The sequence below is a fragment of the Poromitra crassiceps genome (genome assembly GCF_964638095.1).
Source record: "Poromitra crassiceps genome assembly, chromosome: 14".
In the NCBI taxonomy this organism is placed as follows: Eukaryota; Metazoa; Chordata; class Actinopteri; order Beryciformes; family Melamphaidae; genus Poromitra; species Poromitra crassiceps.
In genome coordinates, this window is record NC_139633.1 from 8,635,057 (window position 1) to 8,644,801 (window position 9,745).

The following is a 9,745-nucleotide window of genomic DNA, read 5'->3' on the forward strand; positions in this document are numbered from 1 at the left end:
GGTGACCCACACCTGCTGCTCTGGCCTCCACTCAAAACCGACCCACCCTGCGAGATTCCCCTAGACCTGCAGGAAGCCAGCCTGGCCACAGGGAGGAGGAACCCAGGGAGAAGAGGATGTACCAATGACGTTAGATGCCAACGTTGAAGTAGCGCCGTTGAAGTAGCGCAAGTGTACCACAGATTATGTTATGTGATAATAGCAGGACCTGGACACATGCACCGTTGTCATGTGTTTGTCACGTGAAAAGGTTAGCTAACGGTTGTGTTTAGGCAAGTAAAAGCGTTTGGTTGTGGTCAAATGAGAAAAACTTTAGCTGAAAATGAAAACTTCACTCACAGTAGAGAATGTCCTCACATTAATAGTCAGTAAGAAATAATTTAGTTGAATTAAGAAATAATTTAGTTGAAGTAAGACACGGAGTGTTCTGATTTTAGTTGGATAATTGAACTGCATTGTCATTCATATTAATATGTAGCTTGACTGAAGTTGGATTTTGGAAATGGGATTTTACCAAAATAAACTCCCGCACACTGTCTCCATATGCAAAAAAAGGGTTTAATCAGAGTAATAACGTTTCTGTCGTGAGACCTTCATCAGATTCTCTTAGAGAATCTGATGAAGGTCTCACGACAGAAACGTTATTGCTAGAACTACAAAGGGAGGAGAATCAAAAAGAGGTGGTACTGGCTGTTTTGCTCGGCAGGTGTCCCATGAGTTGCCTGTGCCTTTGCCTCAAACTACTGTCTGACATGTTTGACTGCTCACTTCAAACCGGAGGAGAAGAGAGGGCAGGGATACAGTATGTTAGCGTCAAACGTACAAGACAAGTCTTCCCCAGCTCTTACAGGAACTGACAGGACATAAGGTTTTTAGGCATCTTGTCAGTTTCCCCATTTTGTGTTTTGCTTTTCCCCCTCAGGTTCCTCTGTTTCTTGGCCCTATATGGAAAGTTGTTTTTTCCAGGATGATTCATTCTCCATTTGAAAGAGAAAAAATATACAGTCTTACAAAATACTGTAACTGCTGACATGAAACTCACCAAGGAATATATAAGCTATGGGCAATCCAAACGCCTTTATCTACAAAAGACATTTATTTTTGATGATTGAATCATCCGCATAAAAAATAAAAATAAAAATGTATAGCCTTTTGGAACCATGGGTATATGCTAGGAATTCTTAAAGCCCCAACATGTAGGAATCTGGTGAGCAGCAGCAACAGCAGCCTCTGCTGTAATAAGTGGTAATTACAGGATGCCAACTACTTTGTTAACCTTTCTGCAGTGTTTATACAGTTTCTCATTTCGTTTGGCCATTTTGCTGTGGTAGTGAAGGAGGGGGCGGGGCTTTTGTAAAAAACAACAACAACAACATTTAAATGACAAAATTCCGCACAGTACCTTGGAAACCCAGCAGGGGTTTAGCTCTAAACATCCCCAAATGTTGTTGTGTCGACTTGCATTATTCAAGAAAAGCGCCGCTAATCAATCTTGCTAACTCGATATATCAGAGTGAACACGTTTCACTTCCTATACATTCTTCACAATAAAAGCGCCCTGTTAGTTTGTCAGTGGAAAGCTTTTAATATGAAGGAGCTGCAGTAGGGAATGGAGTTACATACATCCAAGTAATTCCGATGCTCCGGGACACAGCGTCGAAGTAACATTATGCAGAGCAGACTCCTGATAGAGGTGCCAGTCTCCCTGTTAGAAGTCAGTGCAGTAGCCATCAAAATGATTAAAAAGCCGTTATATGAAGGTGAAATAATGACATGTTGGGGCTTTAAGTTTATTTGGTTATTTTTCATTGCCAGAAACTCATGGGAAAGAAGTTTACCCGCACGTCCTGCAGTGGCTGTATATAATGGCTTGTTAGCGCTGACAGAATTCCTCATTGAAACCATGGAGCACTAACCTGACGCTGCCAGATGGACGGTATAGCTCCATATAGGTTTCACTAAACCAGTCGATCTGGGAATGAAGTCACCAGACCCGCTGACGGAGGCGGGCACTTTGTCCAAGCTACTTGGCAGGTGATTGGATGACCCATCTGTCTATCACCACTGGTGGGTGTTAACTTCAACCAATCAGATCGCCGAAGGTGCATGTGTGGATGATCTCCGTGGTATTCATTGATTGAGTCCTCGCGGCCGTAAAGTCACCTTCGAAGCATTTAGTTAGATTATAACGAACTAGTTGTGTGGCTTAGCCTTCCCAAATGTTGAGGGTCGTTTTTTAGAATTGAATACATAGAATTGGGAACGTTACATTCAATTTCATTCAGACTGCCTGTCACTTCCGCGGCGGCAGCCATGTTGAGAGTGAAAAGAACTACAAAGACCATGTACCCACTACTTGCCCAGACGAGCCAGAGCCCGCCTACGGCCGCCGCTGATTCGTCGAGCCGGCATGGCTCGACCAATCATCTTAACTGCCTGTGCGGGTCCAGACCGTCACGGAGAACCAAATGAAATGTGAGTTCAAGTGACGGGCGGTTTACCAGGCTAATGGAGCACAGCTAGCAGCATGGAATCTCACTGAAGCGTCCCTGCAACTCTCTCCATGGCTGTCTGTCCATGTTTGATGATGTCACACACAACCCACATCTGAATAGACCAAATCAGCGGGGGTGTTTACATTGACTTCCGGTTACCCCTGCGGTCCACACATCATAATGGCGGTGAACCGCACAAACTGACGTGTTGAAGACAAAAACAGACAAAGAAGACAAAAAGTTCGTTCGTGTTGTGTTGTTTAATATCATTCATAACAACACTTTCACTAACGTTAGTGGAGACCAGACTAGCTAATTTAGGCTACCTGTTGGACCAGACCAGAGTAGACTTGAAGCTAAATTAAATTAACGTGGCGTCAGTAGCTCTGTCTGTAACGTTAGCTCTGTAGCTAGTTAACGAGTCTGCAAAAAAACAGCGAGTTTGACAGTTGTTAACAAACGTTATTAGCTAGCTAACACTACATAAAACAAACACAGAAGAAAGGCTAGATACGTCGGACAAGCATGTTTACCAACCGTTTGAACATTTAAATTGAAAGTAGTCGGCCGAAAACAACGAGAGGGTTTGACAGCATTTATTTGAAAACACGCAAATGTAAACCTGCCGCCTTCCCGAAGTGGTACGCGGAAGTAATGTTGTTTACATGGTGACGTCACGGTGATTTGGTCTATCCACCTTATTTTTGAATGCCCCACTGTAAAAAAGAATCGTGGGTACAAGGTCCGGTTTAACGTGACTCATTGTTGCAGGTTGCCATTTCCTTTGTTATACTCTGGCTGCAGACCCGAATTATAAACCGGAAGCTGGAGTCCGTTATAAAAGTGATAAATATAGTCACGTTATAAACAACTAACCAACGCTGGAGGTCCGTATGGAAACTCGAAATGTGTGTTACTCGAAATGGTTAAAAGTTAAATCAATTTGGTGGCGTTTTACTGCCATGTAACATAGCTAGCTAGCCGCTAACATTAGCCACAGTTAGTAGTCGACTACCCACAATGCATTACGTTATCCCAGCACCCGAACGACACGGCTGTAGAGCAGAATGGCTTTGCTGTAAAAGGGTAAAATCCTCATAGACGTTTTTTTGTCGGGGGCTGGGGGGTTATCTAAATTGGTTACACCGGAAATAGAACCCATAGTTAACGTAAGGCAAAATGGCCGCCAAAAATAAGGTGGATAGAGGGTATGCATGTGATGTCACAGAGGCAGAAGTCACTGTGGGGTCACGCCCACTGAGTCACAGCAAGCCTGAGCTTGAATGCAGTAATCAGCCTAGATAACCGACACCTGCTGCTCAGGGAGGAACTTGACACTCATTTTGACACTCATTCCCGATTGAGGGGGCGTGTTCCAGTGGGTGTGCATACCCTCTATACATTACATCCTCAAAGCACCCTACCAACCAACCTCGCATGGCCCGCATGCACCCGCTCTTACGGTACCTTTTACGGGTGCAAGGGTGACAGAGGAGGAGGGTGCACTACAGCATCTTTGGGAGCGAGGGGGGGGGGGGGGTCAGAAATGAGAAGAAAGAGAAAACGCTGGGTCATGAATTATAGAGAAGATCACTTTCGTCTGGTGCCGCGGAGAGAGAGATAGACCGAGCGAGAGAGATCACACACACACACACACACACACACACACAGACACACACACACTTCTTCCATGGCCCGTCTGGTACGTATAGGAAGCCACTGGGGAGAGCGATTTATGGCCGATTGAAGCGGCAGCAACATCTCTGGGAAGGCAAGGAGGGGATCCATAGCAACGCTCCTAGCAGGGCATATTAATCCTCTGCTTTATGTAGTGCTAAGTGTACAATAGTAATCAGGATTGAAGCAGGCCCCACTGATCATTAAGGGAAAAGGCTATATAAAGAATTCATAATGGGATTAGCCCACGGCGAATGGAGAGAGGGAGAGAGAGAGAGAGAGGGAGTGGGGGTAGATGTCTGGAGGATGAGGACTGGGAGAAAAGGGGGAGACAGAGAGAGAGAGAGTGTGTGTGTGTGTGTGCGTGTGCGTGTGCAGGGAGGGAGAGCGGCACGTTGGTGAAATTAAATCACCCATCAAATTGCACGGAGGAATTTTAATTGACAGGTTAATGTCGTATTGTGTGACTAATCACAGCCAACCATTTTGGTGAAGCGGTAGAAAATCAGGGGAATCAGAGAGGCTGCTGCAAAAAAGAACTGGGAATGTGGCTGGCGCTCGTTTCTTGTGAAAATACACTGTAAAAAAAAAAGCTGTTTTGATGATGGCGGAGATCTGAAGTGTTCATTTGAAAAGGTGATATCAGAGTGAGGGCTCCACAAAGAGAAGTTGCTAGAGACCTTCTGACTCCAGCAAGTAACCCCTTGGTAAAACTATAGGAGCTTGGTAGAAATACATTGAAAACAAAACGAAAATGCTATGATGTTATTTGAAGAGATTCACATACAATACACCCGCCCCCCCTGTAATCCTTTTAGAATATGTTATGTTATTGATTTAGATTGCCTTATACTGTGCATTCAATAAATAAATGCTTTCTGCAGATTATCGCACAAGATTAGAGTTTGGTGTTTTGTGTTGGAATCGGCTACATATTACATACAGTATTACTACTTGAAGCTCTAATCAATAATGTCAATAAATTAATCCAATGTATTGATGTAATCTGATGATTCAACTTGATGTGAAAGCTCCATGGTTTATATGTGTCACCACATGACCTGCTGGTTAGGCCGAGGTATTGCAGGCTTGTGTTTGCCTGGCGTTGATATCATTCTTCATTCATTCATTTACTCAATTTTAAGTCTTCTCAACTTTATATTAAGGGACCAATTATTGGCAGTGTGCAGAAATGCAGGATACAGAGGTCCATTATCAAACCCTATGTGTTTTACATAGGATAATATCCTATAGATAATCTGTTGCAATAATCAAATAATTATCATTCAGACCACATTGGTCACATTGGCTTTATGGGATAATGACTGTTCACGTGTGTTGGAATTTAAGTTAATGTGCAGTTCATACCTGTGGGTGCAAGCATCGCAGTCGCCAGAAAAAGGTTTTTGCTTACATTTCTGCAAACCATGGATACGTTGAAACTGAACGTGCGTGAACCAAAAATAGGTTACACATTTCTAGGTACGTGTAATGTTATAGCGTAGACCTCAAGTGGTCATGTAAATACCACAGTCTAGCCTATTGAAATAGCATGGTGCAATATGGGCATAAACATTTGCCTTTGACACCGGAGACCCGGGTTTCGTGTGTGTTCAAAGTAATTTCAACCGTAAGTAACATTTAACGTTTGTCTAACCCAAACCATAATCCATAACCTTATCCAATTTGTTTTAGTTGCCCAACCATAACTCATTTCCAAATTAACGTTGGAAACACGGCAACATTTTTCAAATGAATGTTGGAAACGCGTCGATGTTTTCAAATTAAACAACATTTTCAAATTAACGTTGTAGGCGCAAACGTTGAGATTCAACGTTTCCATGTTTTTTCTACGTGAAATGCCAACATCTCATTCTGGCGACTGGGTTGTGCATAGCGTACTGTATGACACAGGTACACCTTTATTCAGTCCATTCTTATATATAACACCCATATTGTGGTTCTCTTTAGTGGGCCATAAATATGTTGTGGTGTAACTGTATCACACCAAGACCGAACTAAACCAAACCGTGAAATAGTTTCAGTCTGTTCCATACGGTGGCAGTGACGGTTAGCGACGCTAACTTAGCGTCACTGTAAGGGGGTCCCGTTCTCAAAATAGGATCAAGCTCGTGTCTAACTGAACCAGACCCGCTACAACAATAACAGAATGGCTTTGCACAAGAATGATCACACCAGAAGTCAAACAAACGGGAGTGCTTACCTGGGACAGGTTGGGGCGATGATAGATAGACAGCCTTGGCTTCAATGGACAGCCCAGTCTGTGGTGTGGAGACTAGCTACAGGCAGCCTCCGCTCATAAGACGCTATTGAAAAATAAGTATCACACACACTCACACGTGAAAACAGAGGAAAGAGTCTCTAGGGCACAGCAGTGACAGAGTATCCGTGGCTGGCTTCGTTTAGCACTGGGAGACAGCTGGCAGCGGAAATGCCATGTCATATAAAACTCGACAAAGTAAACAAGGGGGTCTCTGACAATCACATATCAACCTGTGACAGTCACGGTGGGAATTTCGTCATTTTAGGAGCGAGGCCATTTGGCCTTCACCGGCACAATTTTGTTTTACGGCACAAGGCCACGTGACAGGGCACAAAAACCACTGCTCTGTTGAAAGAGCGTAAAGAGTGATTTTTCTGAAACGTGTGTTAAAATGTGCCTAATACACATCCTTTGCATAGGGCAGGCTACATCAAACTGAGACCACTGACGCTTTTAAAGCAACTGACAGTAGCAGCCTGCTAGCAGGGCACTGACAAGGTGTGGCCTTAGGGATCTGCAGGAATAAAAGAGAAGAGGATAGCACTCCAAGTTCAACTTTTTATTGCCTGCAAACGTTTCGGGCTGTTAACCCTTCATCAGTGCAGTAGCAAACAAATCAGGTATCACACAGGTGACTATATCATGGCAGCACTGGCTCAGGTGTGGTGGTGATTGTCACCTCATTAACATAATTGATCATCAATTGCCTACAGTGCAATCTTCACTAAAAACCAGATCTGACAAGAGAATAGATAAACAATCAATAGATCAAAAAGATCGGAAAAAAAAACACACAGAAAAAGCATCACAGAAAAAGCATCACAGAAAACAGGTCAATACTATCTCCTCATTCATCCCATTTGGAATGAGGGTACCAAGGGAGTGGATATATTGGCACTCCTTCTGTAAGAGAAGTCTATCCCTATTTCCACCTCTAGATGGCGCCTCCACAACCTCCAAGCCTAGCCTCAGGGCATCACGGCCAGTGGGAGAGGCAACGTGTAATGATAATGGTTAGCGTTATGCAGTGGAAACAGTCATCATAAATAGCCTGAGTGGCACGCCCATCGCCCAGACAAAAAGCACCTTCATCGCATCATCAGCCCACCAGCAGCGAGCCGCACAGTAAGTACAGCCGAAGCCTTTCCAATGGGCCGTTTTCACAAGCAGCCATTTTTTTGGGTTTGAAAGGCAGGAAGTAACAGGTGCAAGCAAACATTAACGAGGGTTTCAAACTTCCAATCTATAGGTGTTTGTTCCATTGCCGGGGGCCCTCAATGTTTTGCTTGCACCTGTTACGTGTTACTTCCTGCCTTTTAGACACAAAAAGTCTGAGGTGGGGAAAAAAAGTGAATGCTGGTGTAACCCAGGTATACCTCTTCTAAAGCCACCTATTTCTGAAGAAAATGGTGAAAACGACATACCCAAACTAAAATGCTTACTGTGGCTGAACCGCTAGGGTTACAGACAACTGCCTGACCTTTTCTGAAGGGTAAGACTTTTAAGTTTCTGTTCCAAGTGTCAGAATGACTCTGTGTTACTGACCCTGAGTAACACCAGCTCAAACACAGTGGTTGATTCTCGCCTAGAATAAAAAACACTTTTAGAGTGTAAACAGTTACCTGTGGTTGTTGTATTTATGGCTAGAAACCCAATGGAGACATAGCCACAGAAGAAATCCGCAACATTCCCCAGGACGAGAGCACATGCCTACGACCATGCAGGGCTTTGAGTCTGCACTGAAGAAAGTCTTCAAGTCTGTATCTGCTGCTGACCTGGAGAAGTATGAGAAGTGGATCGGAGAGTTTGGGTCCTGCTAAATCTGTTGGCAAGTCATCTATGTGAGACTGGATACAAAGGATAGCACTGGGTGTGCGTCTTCACTTTCACGAAGTCTCCTCACTCTCCAAGGGGAATGGGGCCTATGGTAGGAGTGAGTCAGGCTTGAGGCCTGCCCAGAGTTCTTCAAGGTTCTTCTGGTTTAGCTCGCCATCCATTAGCTCCAGCTATGAAGCCCGACCAGGGTTCGCATCCACGCTTTCCTCCACAACAGCAGCAGGACATCAGTTCCTCAGATCAGACACTGTTGGGTGATGGCTTGATTACAATTTGCATGTATAGTGAAGTCTGTAGTTAGCATGGTAGCTTAGCATTTATCTTAGCATGTAGCTTAGCATTTATCATTGCTGGTTTTAGCAATGATGGCAGAAGATTTCCATGCTTTCTGTAATGAGGATCCACTCACCCATGTGGTGTAAAAAGCAGTGTTGCATCCAGTTTCCAATATTCAGGTTCCAAATGTCCGATGTCAGTCAAGGTGAACATGAGTCAAGGTGTGTGGCCTGCTCTCAGCAGGTGTGAGTGGTGCCATGGAGTGAGAGAGGGAGGCAGTGATTTCCTCCTCCCAGACCAAGAAAAGGGGGCGGGTGCAAGGCTGAAGAGACTGCAGCCGATTGGCTCAGGTGTTTGATTTGACAGTTTTGCTTGTCCAATCATTATACAGGACTGTGGATAGGTGAGTGTGTATATGGCAGAATGTTACACTTACCACATTCCAACTCAAAGAAGATGAAAAAATACCAAAACATGAGTATTTGGCAGTGGTTTTTGTAGGGAGATACCTAAGCGGATTTCCAAAAAGCCATTTGAAAAATCCATTTGAAAAAGCCAAATAATCTGAAATGTTGTCTTTGTCTTTGTACAAAGACGGCTATAACTTCCGCTGTGTTGATCTGATCTGAAAAAGGAAGACATGGTCCGATGCGCAAGATTCAGACGATTAATTTGGTATGTATTAACCACCTAATTCATCACCTTTAATGACAGATGAACAGCAAAAAATCAGCAAAGTAACGCCCGTGTTACGGTGCAATGCAAGACATCTACATCAGCCTGGAGAAATCATTCACTAGGCTAGGAATACCTTTCACATTCAGAAAGCAATAAACAATAAATGGATTGACACAATAATATCCAGTGTGACCAGTGTTGAGGGTAACTCATTACAAAAGTAACATATTACATGTAATATATTACTTTTAGCAGTAACTCAGTAATACTACTTATTACCAATAGGACTTTTGTAATATTATACCAGTTACTTTGTCACGTAACAAAAGTTACAAATTGAGTTACATTTTGTTTTTATCAAAGCACATAATAATCAAATTGTGTGTTTTTATGCAAATAACCACTATAGATGACAATAACAAAGGACAATTTTGGACGGTTTACACTGACTTCAAGACGGTTGAATTTTTTTTTGAGGATGGTTCCGTGGTGGCGATGT

The 9,745-nt window shown here is 43.5% G+C and overlaps 1 protein-coding gene across 1 annotated transcript in view; it reads left to right on the top strand.

The window, feature by feature from the left end:
* The window catches only part of LOC310788805 (homeobox protein Meis1-like), a gene marked incomplete at its 3' end in the record, with an annotated part of 25,688 nt that extends 17,412 nt beyond the window's left edge, over positions 1-8,276 (top strand). Inside the window, exon 7 of the mRNA XM_083650379.1 lies at positions 8,181-8,276. Coding sequence (XP_083506505.1) covers positions 8,181-8,276 — 96 coding nt within the window. The remainder of the gene's footprint in view (positions 1-8,180) is intronic.
* Positions 8,277-9,745: the final 1,469 nt, after the last annotated feature.